Below are 19,895 nucleotides of genomic sequence, written 5' to 3' on the forward strand. Positions count from 1 at the left end.
TGATTTCAACTCCCCAATTCGTTCATAGTACAACTGCAATGGACGTGAACACGTGGTTGGTACCATATGTTGATGACAAGTTGACAACGACTCCGGATCTCCTGCCCACGAGAACCCTGCAAAAGTTTGTTCTCTCAATGTGCTGATCACACCACACACCACAATGCAAACCGCAAAAGTTTGTTCTCTCTCTCACATCCGAGATGGAAGCATAAATATCGAGTTTGTGGGTGCACAGGACGAGTGCGCTAACCAATCGCGTTCAGCCACATTGATTGAGTGCATTCTATGTAACGGTAACGTGGGTTTGGCCGTCAACCGACTCCATTCGATTCAACAAGACACAAAAAGACAAAATTGTTCATTTTCATTTCACATGTGTTCAAACTCCCCCTCCCTATACTCAATTCATACCCTAGCACCTCCAATAATCGCAGCTCACTCACCGGCGCCCCCGTGAACGACGAAGCCACCAGTGGTGAGAGACAAATCGTTCGGCGATACTCTCCATTGCCATGGCCACCGTATGTTCTTGAGCTTGCACGTGCTGGGCTGTGCTTCTTTTCCTCAGCTTTCCTATATTGGAGGCGCTTCTACCACCATAAGAGACTGAAAACATAACAGTAGAAACATAAGGTTGCAAGACAAGCTCGACTATTGTAACAACAACCAGTAGAATAAGCCTCTTCCTCCTCTTCCTATTGTTGGATACACTCACATTTTACATCCAATGGCTTTCTGCATAGATTTCTGTTCATTGCAAATGCAGAAGGGTCGTTGAATCGGGAACCCATCACCTCTGGATCTCTCCCTCTAGTTTGTTCTTTGACACGTTGAAGTGTTTTAAACCAGAGAGGCGAGACAGATTTGTCAGGATCATCCCAGCCAAGTGGTTCGTGGAGAGGTTTAGCATGGTTAGATTTGATAAGTTAGATAGTGAGTCTGGTATGGAACCCACCAGTTGATTTTCATCTAATAATAGAGAAGTTAGAGAAGAGCATTTGGATATTTCCTCCGGTATTTCACCCGAGAAATTGTTTTGCCCCAAGTCGATCTCCTTCAAGGGATAGAGGTGAGAAAGATCAACTAGAATTTTGCCACTCAAATGATTTGAACAAAGCTGAAGGATTTCCAAATTGGAGCAGTTGCCGAGTTTCACTAGAATCGTGCCTGAAATGCGATTGTTGGATAAGGAAAGAATAAGCAATGATTTGAGGCAGCCGTAGGTTGCTAGAATCTCACCATAAAGAAGCATTTGATGTGAGGTTCAAATACCTTAAACCCAATAAGCTACTGAAACCTTCAGATACATCTCCGATGGTGCATTGTCTTGTAGTGCAATTATTTGCAGATTTGGCAAACCTGAAAGCTCGAGCAGCAACTCACCAGAGAGGTTTTTCCGACTCAAATCTAGAGTCCTAAGATCCAATGGACTTCCAATGCTGGAAGGTATCCTTCCTAAGAAACTATTGCCACTCATTCAGAACAAGTAGCCTTCATAAGTTGTTTACACTCGAAGGGATTTCACCATTAAATCTGTTGCCACTGAGATTCAAAGTAGTCAAATTGCTCTACCATATTAGTTCTTTCGGCCCATTGCCAGCCAGGTTGTTTTGTGGCTTTTGCCTTAGATTTAGTATTTCCAACTCATTTAGGTTAGAGAAAGAGTTCGGAATTTGGCTAGAGAAGAAATTTCCTCCAAGAGATAACATCTTCAAATCCCTTATCTCTCCTATAAATGAAGGAACTTTACCGGAAAAACGATTCCCTTCTAGATAAAGAACGCTTAACAAGCTGCACTTTTTAATCTCCACCGGAACGATACCATTAAATGAATTGTTTGCCGAAATGCTGGATTTCTTGCCGCCATTCCACAGTGAAGGATGCCGGTGTGTGGTGAGTGGCCGGCGGGATGCTCGGGTTAGATGAGGACAAGAGATGGGGGAGGGGAGATTTCGAATGATATTAAACTTTGAAAGAAGCCCTGCTTTTTGTTTTATCTTTTTGCGGGTGGTTGAACCGGGGTTTGTTCAACTAACGGCTGAACACCCGTTAATGTTGGTTTTTTTTTTCGAACGCGGACTCAATATCTTGCCAATTGACGGCACCTTATCTGCCTGCACACCACTGCATCCCTCCAGGTCTCAGCCACCAAGTGAATGCAAGCGCTATTGGCAGCCATGGCGGCCCACACCATAATCGCAGCTTCTCCTCCTCAACCTCTCCTTTCTTCCTTCTCAAACCCTAGCCTTTCTCTCCAATCTTCCTTCGTTGGTCTCTCCATCAAATTCCCTCGCCAATCCCTCAAGTTCGCCGTTGCATCGAAGCCCCTCACAGTAGTCGCTGAGACGAAGAAAGCCGTGGCTGTCCTCAAGGGCAATTCCCAAGTCGAGGGTGTTGTCAGCTTGACCCAAGAAGACAATGGTCTGTGCTGAAAATCTGTATGATCTTCTGAATCAATTCCCATTAGTTTTTTTTTTTTTTTTTTTAAATCAGTACCTCCACCGGTTCTTGTTTGCTGTTGCTGTTTTTCTTTTCCTTCCCCCCACCCCACCCAGGTGGTGAAGTAAATTTGCATTCTTTAATTGATGCAGGCCCGACGACTGTAAATGTCCGTGTTACCGGACTTACTCCTGGACCTCACGGCTTCCACCTTGTGCGTATTAAATTTTGGTTGTAGCTTTATCGTTTTGAATTGTAACACTAGTAAGCTTTTCTGGTAACAGTTGATTTTCTTTTTCTTTTTTCAACTTTATTTTTTTTTAAATTTATTTGCAGCATGAGTATGGTGATACGACGAATGGGTGCATATCTACAGGTTTGGTTTAACTGCATTTTGCTTGGTTTGTTTAGTAATTTATTTAACAGTACCCAGACCTTGCAAAAATTGCAATGTAGATTGATACTGAGTGTCAAAATTGATGACCACTTGAAGTTTCAATCGTAATTTCATTTCGTTTTTTTTTTTTTTTTTTTTTTTTTTTTTAATTAGGGGCACATTTTAACCCAAACAAAATGACACATGGTGCTCCTGAGGACGAAATCCGTCATGCGGGTGACCTGGGAAACATAGTTGCTAATGCCGATGGTAAATCCTGCTTTCGTTGTTAATGAAATAGTTCCTTCCCTGCTTGAAGTACTGATTTTGTTGGTGCATTATGTTAATGTAGGTGTGGCCGAGGCAACAATCGTTGATAACCAGGTTAAAACTTTCTTATTCTTTCTTTGTGCGATGTCTTGTATGACATAAGGATGTTATTTTGTCTATATACCATATCCTGTATCGCTTTCTTAGTAATCTCTCTGTTGCTGGGCCTCTATCTTACTATTGACTGAAATGTGCAGATACCACTGAGTGGACCCAATGCCGTCATTGGAAGAGCATTTGTGGTTCATGAACTAGAGGATGACCTTGGAAAGGGTAATGCTTGACATTAATTAGTTTTCACCAAAGCTGGGATCCATTTGGCTCTTTACTTCCAATTTCTGTTTATTTAAGAATTTCATTTTGCTCATGATGCATATATCACTGCATTAAATCTCTCTTGAACTTTCTATATTTTTATGCATCTGTAGGTGGGCATGAACTTAGCCTCACCACTGGCAATGCAGGGGGAAGATTGGCATGTGGTAAGCAATACATATCAATGTTGCTCTTTTCCTCTTTGCTTGGAAATTCCTGTTTGCTTTCTTTCTTTCTTTTACTGAAGAATTACCTGTAGCTAGAGAAAAAAAAAACAATTCATTCATCACTTCCCAATTGACAAACCATCTAGAGTTCATCACTTATTTTTCTATTTCCCTGGATGGCCATGATGAAAGAGATTATCATTTAGGCAACACATGGAATTTTTTGTTCCTACAAAACAAGCTATTGCATGTGATTACAAAATACCCATGACTCAACCTCTCTGTTCCTGGGGTTCCTGGGGCTCTTTCTATCATGTGTTTGTATTCAAAGTAATTATTTAAATTTGTGGAATAGTTCTGGAGAAAAAAATATTGATGTAAAACTATCATTGGTTTATGCTTTCGTTTGTTATTTATCTTTTTTTTTTTATCAGCAACACAAAACTGATTCATTAGATTAAAAAAGAGGTACAACAAAGATTTGTGGGCACAAAAACAAAGCTCACCAGAAACTATTCACTATTTACAGAATTGCCCATAACATAGAGTGTCTTTGAGTTCCTTGCTTTGCCAGACCATCAGCCAAACTGTTTGCAGACCTCCTAATCCATCTTATTTGGATCATCATATCTTTAGAAATCTGCTTGAATCTCCTGAATTCATTCCTTAACTTCCATATGATTCCTTCCCCTTTTTTCAACCAGCCCACAGCTTCGTTTGTTACTTATCTTGTCATCAGTCACTTGTTACTGGGGAAGTGGGGACATGGAAGCCCCACTTGTTACTGGGCTGCCAGTGGGGTCTAGTACAGCAGCGGTAACATATGGAAGCCCCTTGTAGAGAGAGTTGAAAGGAGATTAGACAGATGGAAAGCTAAATATGTATCCTTGGGCGGCAGGATTACACTTATATAAGGAGTGTTCTCTCTAGCCTACCAACTTACTTCCTCTCATTGCTGAAGGTTCCTAAGGAGGTGGTTGTGAAAATTGCGAAGATTCAAAAGGATTTTCTTTGGGGGTGGTAGTTGGTAAATATGGAGTAGTAAGGCTTGGGTGGGAACCAAGAGAAGTAAGGAGTTCTTACGGGGTAAGCGTTTGGAAAGGGATCATGAGATTTAATCAGGAGTTCAGGGATCGGGTTAGTTTCAAAGTTGGGGATGGGTCAACAGTGAGGTTTTGGGAAGATGAATGGCTTGGGATAGGGAAACTCTGTGAGGTCTGTCCAAGGTTATACAGGTTGTCTGAGCAGCAAATCACAATCGATCAGTGCTATAAATGGAGAGGGGAGCAGCTGATTTGGTCCCCAAAATTTAGAAGACCTTTACTTGATCAAGAAGTTGAAGAATGTATTCTGCTGTTGGAGAAATTAGAAGGCACAGGTATCTCTAGGAGCACAGGAGATGGCCATTGGTGGAAAGAGTGCAAAGAAGGAAGATTTTCAGTGAAGTCTTTCTACAAGGCTCTAACAAGAGAAAGTGTGGAGACAGAGCAGATAAAAGGTGTATAGGGTAATCCGGTACCCCCTAGGATTGAGGCTTTTGCTTGGTTGGTAGCACGTGGCAACATTCTTACTACAGATCACTTGAAGAACAGAGGGTTTCACATGGCAAGCTTCTGTTAGTTATGCAACTTGGAGGAGGAAACTATACTGCACCTGTTCTTTTCTTGTAGTGCAGCAAATTTCATTTGGAAGTTCTTCTCATTTCTGTTCAGGGTCAATGTCTTTCAACATTTATCCCCAGTAGAAATTCTCCAAATGACCAAAATTCAGAGGAAGCAAGAAAACTAGAATCATGTGGAGCTGCATTCCATTTGCAGTTTGCTGGTCTATATGGAATGAGAGGAACAGAAGGATTTTTGAAGATAAGGCAAAGACTATTGATCTTTTGGTAGCTGCAGTGAGTAATCTGATATCAGATTGGGTGCTACAGCTTCCAGAGTTCGACACAGTGAACAAAGCTGATATTTTAGAAAACTTTTGGAGTACTTTTGAGTTACAGCCCTGTAATGAAGATTTATTTTCAGTTTGAGTGATGTACCTTTGTTTGGTTTGTCAACTTGACAACCAAAAGTTTTGTACTGTACCTATTTTTCAGTTTAATGAAAATTTTCAATTGATCTTTCAAAAAAAAGCAGGGATTATTTTTTATTAATCTACTCTACTGCCCACCATTGCATACAGAATCCTCAATAATTATTTTAATTAAATTTGTTGTCACATTCTATAGTCTATGGAAGATTCTACATGGGTATATCATATACAGTAAAAGTCTTCATCTTTGCCTTCCTTATAAAAAATTCTGTTATTTTGTTCCTTCCACACCACCCAACAAATTGCTAATGGAATCTAACTCTTAAGGATCATTTAAATGCCACCCTGCAACGAAAACTCCAAGTAGCACTGAATTGTCAACCGACAAACAAATGATCTGCTCCCTCTGGGTTGATTGGACAGAAAGTGCACATACCACATAAATTATGTACTCATAAGCTAAGGTTGTATCATCAACTTATGGAGTTTGCATTTGGAAAGGTATCATGAAGTTTCATCAACTCCTCATTAAGTGCACACAATTCATGGTTGGGGATGGTTTTAGAGTGAGAATTTGGAAGATGAATTGGTAGATTATGGCATTTGTGGTCAATACTTTATCACAAGAAGTTCTAAGGATATTACAATTATTGAATGCTTTGAGATAAAAAAATAATAGGTGGTTTAGTTCCCACATTTAGAAGACTTGTTCCAAAAAAAAAAAATTGAAGAGTAGGTACCAAGATCAACCAACGAGGTAGCGGATAACTTGTCTCACCCAAGAGTAACAAGACAAGAATTCCTTTGGAGCAGGGTGGTGCAACTTTTGCAATATAATCTCAATTGCAACTTCATTTGTATCATGTTAGGATATCCTATTTTTCCTCTTATCAAATGTATAGGTTAGGATTACGACAAAGGTTTTGTTAGTCTATGTACCATTGCACCTAGGGCTGGCAATTTTGACCCCAACCCATTTGACCCACCCAATCCACCCACATCAAAACCCACTCATTCTAATGTTGGGTCAAGATGGGTCGAGTGACCCATTAGGGTCTGAGGAAAAGGGTCAGGTGGGGTTGGGTCGAGGGTTACCCATTGACCCTACTTATTTAAAACTTTATCAGCTTCGACAGTTTCTTCCTCCTCTCCTTTGTTTAGGGCTTTGCTCAAATGCAAAAGGAAGCTTCAGAATCACTGGCGATTACTCTTGCCACCACCATTCTCCTCACTCAAGTTGCTGTTTCTCGCTCAAGCCGCTGCCACCATTATCATTGTCGCCATTCTCGCCGCTACCAACAACAATATCAACCCATTCTTGCCGCCATTCCCGTCAGTGTTCCTTCTCCCCAATCTTTGAAGATGTGACTTGTTTCAACAGACTGGTGCCAACAATTGAACAAAGGAGAGGATGTTGGCGATTTAACGGATGGAAGAGAAACAGGGAGGCACCGACTTAGCCAATTTTTTTGAGTTTTTTTATCATTTTTGTATATTTTATATGATTGTTGTGTTATAGTTTTTTTTGATAAATAATTTTTAGTTGAAATATATAATGAGGAGCGATAATTATTATTTTACCATTTTCCGTGATTATTTTCTGTAATTTTTGACTAAATATTTTTTTTTGGAAAATTTTCATCATTTTTTGTGTTTTCGATAATTTTTTCTATTTTTACCTGAAACATATAATTTCTGGAAATTTTATTATCATTTCCTATGTTTTTATGTGATTATTGATTTTAGTTGAAATATATAAAATTTTGAATTTTTATTATTTTATTTATTATTCTGCAATTTTTGTTTTTTTGGCTGAAAAATATATTTTTTTGAAAATTTTATCATTTATATGTTATCAGCAATTTCTATCAATTTTTGCATTTTCTGCAACTTTTTGGCATTTTACTACAAATATTTTGTCATTTTTTGCATTTTCTTCAATTTCTATGTTTTTTAAAAATTCTCTTTTTTAACTTTATTTAATTGTTTTGTTATTTTCTAATTTGTTTTGCAATTTCTGATGTTTTACACAATATATATATATATATATATATATATATTTTCCATTTATTTTGTTTTTATAAATTTTTATTTTTATTTGAAAAAATTAATTTTTTTTGCCTTTATAGTTTAAATATATAGTTGTATTTTTTATACAATTAGAATAGAGAAAAAGTAAAAAAAAAGTCTGATTTGAATAATTGAATTAGATATTTAGAGGTCAAATGGGTGGGTTAGGGTGGGTCAGGGTTAAAGTGGGTTGTGACCCACTAACATGGGTGACAAAAGGGTTAGTGGTTCGATATGGGTGGGTTGGTACTCAACCCTCACCCAAACCCAACCCAACCCACCCATTTGCCACCTGTTTGCTGATAAAAAATTTAAATTGAAGAATTAATTGGATTGTTCAGAAGGTTTGGAGCTCCAAAGATAAAACCTTTGCAAGGTGCGAAGTGGTGGCAAGAATGTGCCCGTGGTTCTTTCACAGTCATATCATTTTATGTCTTTAATGATAAATCAGGTGGAGCATTCTGAGATTAAAGTTGTTTGGGGTAATCCAGTTCCCAATGGTACTTTTACAACCAAAGGCTTGTATCAATGAGAATGAGTGGAAATGTGTTCAAAGTGGTGAAAAATGATCGAAGGACTTGAAATTTCACAGAAAACATGGCTCTTAATTTCACAGAAAATCACAGGCCTGGTAGCCACATAACGGCTATAAAAGGGGAACAGATCCCCAAAACAGATAGAGGTCTTCCAGTCCAATAACCCAGGCCACAGAAGACCATAGCCTCAGCCTCAATTCCCCTTTTTCTCTTTCCCTTCTTTCTTCCTTTACCAATCAATTCATCTATAAGCTCAGTCTCAGACCATCAGCACAAGGGGAACTCAGTTCCCCAAACAGACATCTAGCCAGAGACAACCTCCTGGCACGTTCGGCTGGAGAGACCAACCAAGACCATGTCTTGCTCACCACTTTCAGAGGTTCCAGATGACCTTACCCCACCAAATCCCCTAACACGTGGCTATGAATTTATGTATGTGTAGTTTGAATTTATTTACGTATGCATAGATTGGATGACACAATGTAATGTATCATGACATACATTACTTTCTATATTTTATATTTGCTATTCCTTATGGTTGTTTTGGTTGTATAATGAATCCTAACTGTGCATTGATGTTTATTCTATCTTTTTCTAAAGCTTTATTCGCAGATTTCCAACATTTTCATAGGGTGTTTTCATAATTTTCATAGTTTTATAATGTTCCTGTAATCTTCCATAATCCATATACTTCCATGAATTAATTCCACTTCTACATGGGTCTAAGTCTACATCAAAGTTAGAATTTAAAACCTTCTTACCTAACTTTGCACTGAAACTGAAGTTTAAAACCTTCACTTCCTTTTATCTGTTTCTGCACCATAGCTAATGTTGCAGGCAAAGTTAATCAACTCCCTGTTAGATATCAGTTAAGCCATGTCAACTTGCCCAGAAAAGTTTTTTATTGATTGAACTGCTGAAGGCTATAAATAGCAGCTAGGCACATCGAGGCTATTTTCGTCTTTTTTTATACTCTGCCCTATATAGTGCATTCATGTACTGGTTGACAATTCTGATATGGGGAACTTGTGTAGCATTAGGTATGCAATCTTATGTTGTGGGCAATAGGGATGTCAACATGTTTGTCATACCAGTAATTACTTTTATATCTGATGTACCATTTTCCTTTCTCCTTGCTCATATAATGCAATCTAGTTTCGCAGGTACAAGTTTATGCCCATCAGTTGTGGCTGCACCTTTCTGTGTAAAAGTATATTTAGTCATATTGATATTAATGTTAGAAAGCCTATTAATCACATCTCAGAAGCTGAAGACCATGTGGTCTTCATATGATTTTTAGAGAAGAATTGTTAAAATACATATGATACAAGTCTCTGTCACAAGAAATACTTATTTTTTTGGTCACTTGAGTTATCCAAGTTAGGCTCTAATTTGTTCTCTTTTTCCCTTTGGAGTTTTTTTTTTGTCTGAAAAAAACTAAGATCATTTAGGGTGTAGATAATCAGTGGAAAAAAGTAAGGTCTAGATATCTTGATCTAGGCAATCCAATTTAAATTCGTGCATTGTTTGTTTTAAACTGAAGTAGAATGAGAGCTACATTGCGTAACCTATGAACAAAAACAAGGGTGTGGAGCCTCCTATAATGAGAGCCAATGTTTTAAAAAATGACCTGGAACTGGAACTGTTCTGGCCACTGGTTTCCAGGTTGACGGTTCGACTGTCCAGTCTGAACGGATGGCCCGTTCTGACAAAAAATTAAAAAAATAATTAAAATAAAATGGCCAAAAACCGTTGAGTGGGTCGAACAGTTTGACGGTTCGACCGCCCAGGTCAATGGGTCATTGACCGATTCAACAGTTTTTGGCCAGGGACCGGGTTTGGGGCAAAACAGAACCGGTTGCCTGGATGGTTCCCGGGCCGAACGGTTTGACCGTCCGGGTCAACGACGGTTCAAAAACCATGATGAGAGCAACATTACATGGCATGTGAACAAAAACAAAGGTGTGGAACACTTGTTCTGCTAATGCAAAAGGGAGATACAGGGAGAATGTGTGCATATAAATTTGAGAATCCTTGTCATGTTGAATGTCAAGTAGCCAATATTTTTCCTTTTTCATTTTTAATTTTGTAAGGAGCAGCTGAGTTTCATTCTTTTTCATTCTCTCTGTGATAGGCAGATCGCAGATTTCAATTGTCATGTGTACGCTAGCCATCACTCTATTCAAGGGCACCTTTTGTTTCATTTTTTATTTAGAGAAGGGTCTTGTACATGTGATTTCCAAGGACGTGTTTCTTTTTCTATTCACAGCCCAGAATCATGTTTTATTCTATGATACATAGATGCCTGCCTATACGTGCCTAGCATACCAATGTTAGACAGAATATATACCCAATACAACATTGAAGACTGTATGGACACTTCTAGATATACTTATATCTAAAATGATATGTTTTAACAAATCATACTACAAAAAACTATCTCTGTATGATGTAAATTTAATTAAATTTGGCAAGATGTAAGTCATGTCTCATGATGCAGCTTTAAAAAGTAGATGCAGAGGCATGACATAATTATACTATATTGGATATTAGTAGCCATATCTGTGTTTGGGATCTTAGGAAATGGTGAGTTTTATCCCCATTTCCTGTATCCTGGTCGATATCCATATATAGGCATCATAGGTTATATCCATCCAGTAAATTTGTCAACTTTCTTTTGAAACATCAAGGGTGATTTTCTCTTGAAATTACAACCTTTTGTTGGGAAGCCATTCTATTGAAGATTACTAGTGGGAGACTCTCCAAAAGAGAAGGGCTTTATGGCGTCTTTCACCTATTATGTGCTTCCTTTCTAGAGCGGGCTATGAACGTACTCATCACCTACTAATCTCCTTTCCTCGTGTATCCAGCATTGGGAAGTATTTCTTTTCTCATTTTGGCTGCAGATGAACAGCTTCTGGTGACATTTGTAGTCTTTTCAACAGCTTCTTTCTCCAAAGAAAAGGAGTAAGATGTTGTGGAGATGTGTTATAGCAGCCATTAGTTGTTTTTTTGATAAGCTTTATGTGGTGTGTTTAAGAGGAAAGAAATGCTAGAATTTTCAAAAAGATGCTCCCTAAGGAAGCATTAATAGAGAATATCACTAGAAAGGTGGCTCACTGGGTGAAGACCTTCGATGCTTTTGCAAATTTTATTACTGTTGACATTATTAGGAATTGGCATAGAGAGTTTCTCTTCGACTATAAAGGTGGCTTATTGGGTGAAGACCTTGGATGGCTCGTTGGACTCATCCTATGTTGATGGGTGCAGTCTAAGCAATCCAGGTGAATTTGGAGTTGGGGGAGTCTTCGTAAATAAATGGACATATGTTAGCTCTATATTCTGGCCCTATTGGGTATAGGGATTTAAACTAGGGCAGAACTGAAGGCAGTCCAACAAGGAATTAAGCTGGCAAAGAGTTTCAACTTAAAATCTATTGGTGGTAGGTGATTCACATGTTGTGGTAGGATAGCTATTAAATGATAGGGTGGGTCATGGCACTATAGATATGAAAGAGGATATTAAAAAGATTGCAAGACTATTTGGGAGTGACAGATAGGTTGACTCCATGATGAGCCAATGGTCTTGGTGATACATTGGCTAGACAGAGAAGGTAGGGATGAATCAGACATATTGGGACTGATTTCTCCCAAGGGGAAAATTAGTAAAAAAAGTGTTAAAAATCAAGAAAGAAAGAAAGAGATTAAAATGAAAGCAGTATGTGGGTAGAAAATGCTAGACCTAAATATCTTCATTTATGACAACGAAACTTCAAATAAGATTGGTAAGCCCCAAGGTTCCTTCATGTAAGCAGGAGTTTATTGACAAGTGGGGAGCAAGTTTAGACATCTTGGATCTCTTTTGCTGATTTTAAAAGTTCTCTGGTTGTGTATCATAATTTGTTTTCATAAAGCCTAGAACAATTAGCACAGATGTGTATTAAACACTCTCTGAAAAAGGAAAAAAGTACATTGTATATTTTTTATTATTTACACATTTAAATATGGAGCTCATCATCTTTTTTTCCCAACATTTGAGGATTGTACCTTAATTCACCATTCTCTTTACTGTCCACTTTACTCTTTTTTTTGGTCAATCTACTCACTCCATTGTTTTAAATGTTGCGAAAAAAAAATAAATTAAGATTCATTATAATTTGGAGGTGACTGAAACAACATAGATGGAGAATACCGTATTCATTAATTTTGATCCTAGGATGCATATGGTTACAGTGCAATTTTATTTTCACTAGTACAAATGCATGGGAGTGCAAATGAAAATGCTAATTCTGGCTTAATTTTGTTGTGGGTTTTATTTTATTCTGCTTTAGGTCATATTTTACTTCATTTGCACTACAATCAAATAAAATAAGGTAAATTTTGAAACAAAAATAAATCAGAATTTGCATCTAAATCATTTGCACTACCATGGTTTTGCATCAGTGCAAATGGATTTGCACTGCAACCAAACACAGCCCAACATTCCCTCAATTTTCTGTTTCTCTTATTTTCTATCAAACCAAACACAGCCTAAGTGGAGATGAAATAGTAGAAATTTTAGGCAATTCGATGGAATTAGACAAGTAAAGAGATACGTGAAACATGACACAAAAAACTAGGAAAGAAAATGAAATGAAATTGGATAAATAAGATTTACCATTTAAAATGTATTTTTCTTGAGATTTCAATCTGGCTCTGAATTTCCTTTGAAATTTCAGAGAAAATTTTATTTTTGAGTCAGGTTGGAATCCAGTTCAAAAGTGAGGTCTAAAACCTTGGTTACTCCTTTTAAAAGCTTTAACTCTTTCACTTCTTTTCTTTGATTTTCCTTTTTTTTCCCCTTAGTTTGTTTTGGGTAGTGGAATTGTGGTTGTTGAAGGATAAAAAGTGATCTTGAAAGCCTGCGAATGGGATAATTAACTAAGTAAGAAAATGATGCTTCAATAACCAGTACTCCTATTGTAATAGCCTTGATGTAGAGACAATCTTTGTGCCATGGCAATTGAGAAATGTATGGTTTGGGGTTCCTGTCTTTTGAGTTCTGGGTAACCTTGATCATCTGGTGATATCCTTGTGCATTAGGACTTAGGCCCTGTTCGCTTTTTGGAAAGTTAATTACCCGGGTAATTGCATTGATGTTTTAGCCATAAAAGGCCATTATTAAAAGGGACAATTATGTCCCATCCAAGTGTTGGCAACTTTCCCCCAGGTGGGAAAGTTACTTATCCATCTGGGAGATGGGTATCACTTAACTGGGTAAGTGATGATACCCAGGAAAAATAAATTTTCCGTGGGTCCTACATAAATCTGAAAAAAGAGTACGGGTATCTTGGTCAATGGGAACCAAAATCCCATTGACCAACTTTCCCCCTCTCAAAATCCAAAAAAAAAGAACAGGCCCTTGCTGTATCTGACCCTTTTGTGCCATGACAATTGAGGAATGTATAGTTTGGGTTTCCTGTCTTTTGAGTTCTGGGTAACCTTAACATCTGGTGGTATCCTTGTGCATTAGGACTTACTGTGTGTCCTTGTGCATTAGGACTTACTGTGTGTCTGTGTCTGGCCCTTTTGATGTTGTAGCGTTTCTACCCCAAAAAGAATATTCTTGTAGCTGTGTTATTCGGTAATTTTCTCAAGACTTTTTTTTTCATCTAATCATGTATCCGGGTATGCAGGCGTGGTTGCTTTGACTCCAGTTCAGTGATGACAATGTGTGCAACTGTTGTTACTTGCTTCGTGCTTTTGCATGGCTTGTTGTTGCTATTGCTAGACGGCTACGGTCTCTATGGAGGCAAGAATGTGCATTCCTAGTAGTAGAGGAGGATGTTTCAACATAGGATTTGGGAGGGACATGTTTGTTTGTAGGTACTCTCCCCCCCCATGAATTTGCTCTATTGGATTATGAACGTTCATTTGCTGTGAAAATGGTGTTCCGCAACTAATAAAACACTCAATTCAATTTATATGGAAACCAGAACTTCATTTCTATCGAATTACACTTGTATATTTAGGTCAATTGCATTTTGTTGGTAAAGCTGGTTTTTTTTTTGTCAAAGCTACTGACAATTAATATATCCCCCTCCCTTAGAAAAAACAGAAGGAAAAAGGGCTTCCCATGGTGATATGCAGCAAATGGTGAAGTTTAGGACAGTCAGGTTATGGCCTTTTTTTTTTAATCATAGAAAAAAAGGTTATGGTCTTTTTGCTGCTAACAAGCTTGAGTTGATTGAGCAGCGACTCTGTTTTGTCTTTAGCCCGTTCCACCTGAATTCTAGCTTGATGGGTCAGTCGGGTGCAAGATGTTGAAGCCAGTGGCGCCGATGTTTCCTTCTTCTTTCAATCACGTCGTAAAGAATTTTGTTCATTTTGGCACCCCTAGGAGGTCCCCAAGTCCCAAGTCGCCTTATCTGTTGTTAAGGATTAAAATATCCATATGATATATCCAAATTTATATTATTGCATTTTAAAATTTGAAAATAATATGTAGGATCTTTTAATATCTGCAAAATGAAAAAAAAAAATTGATCATATTGATATGCATCGATACCCACTTAAGAGTATTGGGTGTATGCATATTTTAAAGGTAGATACACCATGGGCACAGGGCTCATACTTCACAGCCTGGAGTTTGCAGGTGCGCATGTGACCACTGGGTATTCTTTGAGAAAACATGACCTTATGGCTTATGTAGAGTGAAACGGGTAGGGCATTAATTCATGTATGAGGAGGACCTATGCTCTTAACATTGTTGAGCGGCCCGGAAAAGCCATGCAACGTGACCCCAACCCAGCAGAGAAGACGTTGGATCATGGATGACCTTAGCTGTCCAATTTGGTGTACTTTTTCACTGCTAGGTTGGGTGCATTTGCTTTAGTTGTACTTGTACAAATGCAACTTCTTGAGCTGGGAACAGCTTTCTTGACTTTAGCCATGGGAAACCCATGAGTTTCTGACCAGTTAGATAGCTGATGCCTTGATGGATGAGTTACTGCCCAATTGGCTCACATCACATGTAAACTGTAGGCATGCCATATGTGGCATCCCTTATGGTAATCATGGTTAGAGGATGTTTGGTAGTGATGGTGACAGGATCTGCTCGTCGCAAATGAGCGCTTCACATGCACATCCACTGTGCATTGGGAATATCTCCCGTGAATAATAACTAATAAGAATGGGAGATGTTCCCAATTAATGATGGGATGTGTGTGAGGCGCCTGTGAGATGCCAAGTGTGAGGAGGAGATCCGGTCTCGTATTGATGGTGTTTGTCTAATAAATGTTTTGTACGATTTTGTCTCGAAAGTCAAGATAAAATCTGCTTTTAAATGCTTTTTTGACATCTTAACGCCAATAAGTGTCATATAAGCTAAACTGTAAAAAAATGTCCAAAAGAAATGAAAAACATAAATTTGGCGATTTTTTTGGATAAATGACTCACATACACTGAGAGATACATTTATCAATTAAGCGGCTTTGGCATCAGTGTTCCAGAAAACATAATGATACTTCCGTGGGTGTTTATGGATAGGCTGTTTATTTGTACTTTTTCATTTTAAATGTTTTTTGTTTTTGTTGTTTGGTTGGGCTTCACTTTAAACGTTTTTTACTCTCCACCTCAGACTAATACCCATTAAAGTGACATAGTTTCAAGAAAATATGGGCCATTGGAGGAAATGAGAATTTGACGTTTTCCCAAATGCCCCATACACAAAATCAAAGCGTTCCAATTTTCTATCATTTATTTGATAACTAGTGAAACCAAACACTTGTTTCATTTTGCTTCATATGCAATAAACGCCAACGCCTATGTGGCGCTGATGTAATGGTACTTTTTCAATAAATACTCACGAAACCAAACACAGCCTTAGTTTGACCAACAAACCACACCAAAAATTCAAATTGCAACATCTAACTAAAGCATATTGGTAAACTCTCAGATTAGCTAGGATTTCCTATATTCTGACATGAGAAACCGTGGACTTTGACATTCTCTACCAACATTGACTTTTGATCGTGGCATGGTAGCTACTAGGTAGCAAAAGCAATCTAGAATTGGCTGATACATCAAGAAATGACTTAATATGACTTTATTTCAGTAAGCAAATGGACCGTGGTTAGTGAGGCAACAGTGGGCTGACTGGCAAGCAGAGTAACAGTCTGCCTACCTAATACCTAATATAAAGGCAGATTGACTCCACTATTCATGTGCGGTCATTCCCGGTCCATTGGGTTCCGCATCGGTTTTGATCCAAACGGTTGAATCGCTTAAATCGTCTTCAGATCATGTTTTCAGGTCTAGTTTTCCCAAAACCCAGTTTTTAATAAGAGTGGTTGAACCGTTACCCTCTCAACTTGGTCAATGGGTCATAGGTTAACACACTAAAATTTTCGATGGCCATAACTTTATGTTTGATTGTTTGATTTGGATTATCTTTATATTGATTTGAGTTAAATTTTCGAACCTATGCATCCCAAGGTGCAGAAGGGCCTTGCCCCATAATTTTTTCCAAAACCCCCTTTTGGCCTCAAATCCAATTTTTAGCATGTTTTATAAATAAAAAAATAAAATATATATTAAATATAAAATAATACTCATATATACATATAATACTTGTAGAATATAATTATGTATAATTTTATTAATAAAATACATGATCGAATTTGTGACACACTGGTTAGACTCGGAGCTCTTTGCTGCTTCAGCACAAGAGCTTTATCAAAGTCAGAATAAACAGTGAATTTTCCATGGGGATCTACTGTTTGCCTGTTGGGTCAACCTTCCTTAGCTAGGAACCTAATCTATGCTTTATTCCAGGGTTTGGCTCCTTGATTAATAAGCAAGAAAACGAGCTGCCTACATTCTTTGCTTTGCACTTGATCCCAGCGACGATGAGTTTGTTATAATATAGTGTGCTATTTAATAAAAATTGTTATTTAGATTCTTATCCACCGACTTCCAGCTGAACCCTTGGGGCTGCGTTGACAATAGATTAGGTTTTCTTCAAGCCAACTCCAAATCTTCAAATTATGAGTTCCCATGTTCCTACTTTTGCCTCTAACTCCTCCTTCTCATGCTTGTGTTGAGCCTGAGTTCAGAAAACCCTTTGCAACACGAAAAACTAGTCGTCTTAATTCCTGTTAGTTGTTGAATTGCTATGAATTCATCCACTTACAATCTTCAGGGTCTTTTTTTTTTGGGATTTTGAGCAGGAGAAAAGTTGGTGAATTGGGTTTTGGTTCTTATGCATTGATCGATGAATCCATATTCTTTTGTCAGATTTATTCATGAAAAAATTATTTTTCTTCAATATCACTTACCCGGGTGGGGAAAGTTATCAATATTTGGACGTTACAAAATTATCCCTTTTAATAATTATTTTTTTTTATAATTAAAACAGTCATTATTTTATTTATCTAAAAAAATAAATAAATAACATGAATAAATACACTTAACTAGCTAGCTAAATGTTTAGAAAGCAAAACATGATTACATGAGTGAAGTCAAGCATTTGATGCTAATGAATTAGTTGTAGTTCTGACCTGCTGACCATCAATTTTGGTCCACGGAAGACACGCATCTATCTAGGGATCCTGGGTCAGTACACGGCATTCTGTTCAATACACAGAGCTGCTAAATCCATTAATTAATTACCTTTTGTTAATACTGTAGTTATTGTAGTAAATGCTTGAATAAAAGATGACCCTTCTTCTATTCCTGTCTCGTCAAGCTTTCTAAAAGTGTGGCCGTTAATGTGTTAGTTATTGACAGGTCAAGAATCAAAGTCTATCCCCAACAGTATCAAAAAGATAGAACTGTAACACTTCTGTGGTTCTTTTTGCATCGCTTTTTGACACTTCACTGCCCCCCCCCAGTACAGTTAAAGATAACCCAAACTAAATCTTGACGCATGGAAAGACTTAACAACAGTCCCAGCCCGCCTGTCACTGTTCCAATTCTGTACAGATACACACACACAAGTGCAATTCATCATCTGGGTAGAGGAGTTAATTCACGAGGCAAGTGTGAATAGTACTTGAGGAGATGTGAAAGGATGGTGCAAACCTAATTTTGGGTGGGAGTAGGCATAAAGTCGTTGTCATTAAAGGGAAAGAAAAGGAGGTTTTGATGCCACTTTGGTTCTTTCTTCTTTCTGCATTAGTTACAACTTCCAAAGTGGTATACTACTCACAAACATCACTAATACTACTACTAGTCTACTACTACCCACCACCAACAAAAGGAAGAAAAAAAAAGGAAAAAGAAAAACTGGGATCAGTGAGTAGTTAAGAACCCTGAACCCACTTCTGTACATAAGAGTTCTATGTGTTTGTTACACTTTTTTTTATTGTTTTGCTTGTGGGATTATTATTCAAGTCACACTCCATGACAGAAGGAATAGTTTGGTTTCTATCTCTCTGGCTGTTAGTGGTCATGACCCATTAACTTATAAACTCCTCTCTCTTAGCTTCTTTGTATTAATTATCCTCTTCCTTCCTGACTTTGGAGCAATATTGACTCCTACTCCACGCCACCCAGTTTGTTCTCACTATTTGATTATAAAAAAGGGAAAACAAAGAAAGCAAGAAAGCTTCTAAATGATTGGAACTCTGAAAGATGGTTAATTTCTTTTCTTGGCAAACTAAATCTAAGGGAAGTACACAAGATCATCATATGTTAATACAAGTTGGACCCATTGAATGGCTAGGATCATTTAGCTGGTCTCTGCTTAAAAGTCATGCAGATAAAATAAAAAAAAAGCTAATAATTCTCAAACTAATATAGATCAGGCTGTATTAGGTAAGTGCAATAAGCCATTGACCCAAATTAAAACTGGAGGGGGGGGGTCTGTTCTGGATGGGGTTGTCTGAGTCTGAGATATTCTGCTTTAAGGTGGAATGGTTTTGTTTATTAATGGGAGGTGCTTAGTTGCAACAAACATGTTGTCATGAGTGGCCCAGAAGCTACTGAATCTCTATGCCAGAATATTTTATTAAGTGTGAGTGGAGCGGGTTTTGAGGTAAGTTGGGAGTGTTTCTCAACGATAACAAACTTGCTCTCAAATCTCAATCTCTCCTTGTTAGTGATCTCTCCACACTTGCAAGGTTTAATATATAATAATATATAGTTGGAAAGGTTTTAGTAATAAAGAAATGAGAGTTTGGAATAGATAAAGAGAAGTGGGATAGAAGAAGAAGCATAGTAGGAGGCTACCTGTGTATGTTTCCGTCCACCAACCAACCAATTTAGGGATGCTTTACTTCCCCTCACTACCTACTTCTAATCTTCTATTGCTGAAGTTGCTCATTACGTGCTCCACACAACCAACCAAAACAATTCGTTACTCCAAGAATCTGCCCTCCTTAACCCACTCATTCATGCATTGACATTGACTTACTACCCTAAATAATCTCTCTCTCTCTCTCTCTCTCTCTACATAAATGGATGATGGGTTGTCAACCCATCAATTTTGGTAACCGTCCAGTGTAGGATGCTATCAAAAGGGTCGGACCATAAGCAGAACTTGACATTTGGTGGTAATTAATGATACTAATGACTGGTCTTGCATCAGTAGATGCTTCAGCCAATTGGGTGTGTCTAAAGGATGAAGAAGGCCCATCAATTCTGATGG

General features: G+C 37.9%; 1 protein-coding gene across 2 annotated transcripts; it reads left to right on the plus strand.

Moving 5' to 3' along the window:
- Nucleotides 1–2,078: 2,078 nt before the first annotated feature.
- Nucleotides 2,079–14,259, plus strand: LOC104587340 (superoxide dismutase [Cu-Zn], chloroplastic). 2 transcript variants are annotated; one of them, XM_088899243.1, is made up of 8 exons: nucleotides 2,079–2,424; nucleotides 2,595–2,656; nucleotides 2,779–2,818; nucleotides 2,993–3,088; nucleotides 3,171–3,202; nucleotides 3,346–3,421; nucleotides 3,577–3,630; nucleotides 9,431–9,582. In XM_088899243.1, the coding sequence occupies exons 1-8, from the start codon at nucleotides 2,160–2,162 to the stop codon at nucleotides 9,565–9,567; spliced, it is 762 nt and encodes a 253-aa protein (XP_088755369.1). In that variant the 5' UTR covers nucleotides 2,079–2,159; the 3' UTR covers nucleotides 9,568–9,582. The 2 variants fall into 2 exon arrangements, with proteins under 2 accessions (XP_088755369.1, XP_010243203.1); XM_010244901.3 differs by lacking the exon at nucleotides 9,431–9,582 and adding an exon at nucleotides 13,942–14,259 and having other exon boundaries at nucleotides 2,081–2,424.
- The last annotated feature ends 5,636 nt before the right edge of the window (nucleotides 14,260–19,895 follow it).

This window comes from Nelumbo nucifera, chromosome 2 (assembly GCF_055504915.1).
Source record: "Nelumbo nucifera cultivar China Antique chromosome 2, China Antique-T2T, whole genome shotgun sequence".
In the NCBI taxonomy this organism is placed as follows: domain Eukaryota; kingdom Viridiplantae; phylum Streptophyta; class Magnoliopsida; order Proteales; family Nelumbonaceae; genus Nelumbo; species Nelumbo nucifera.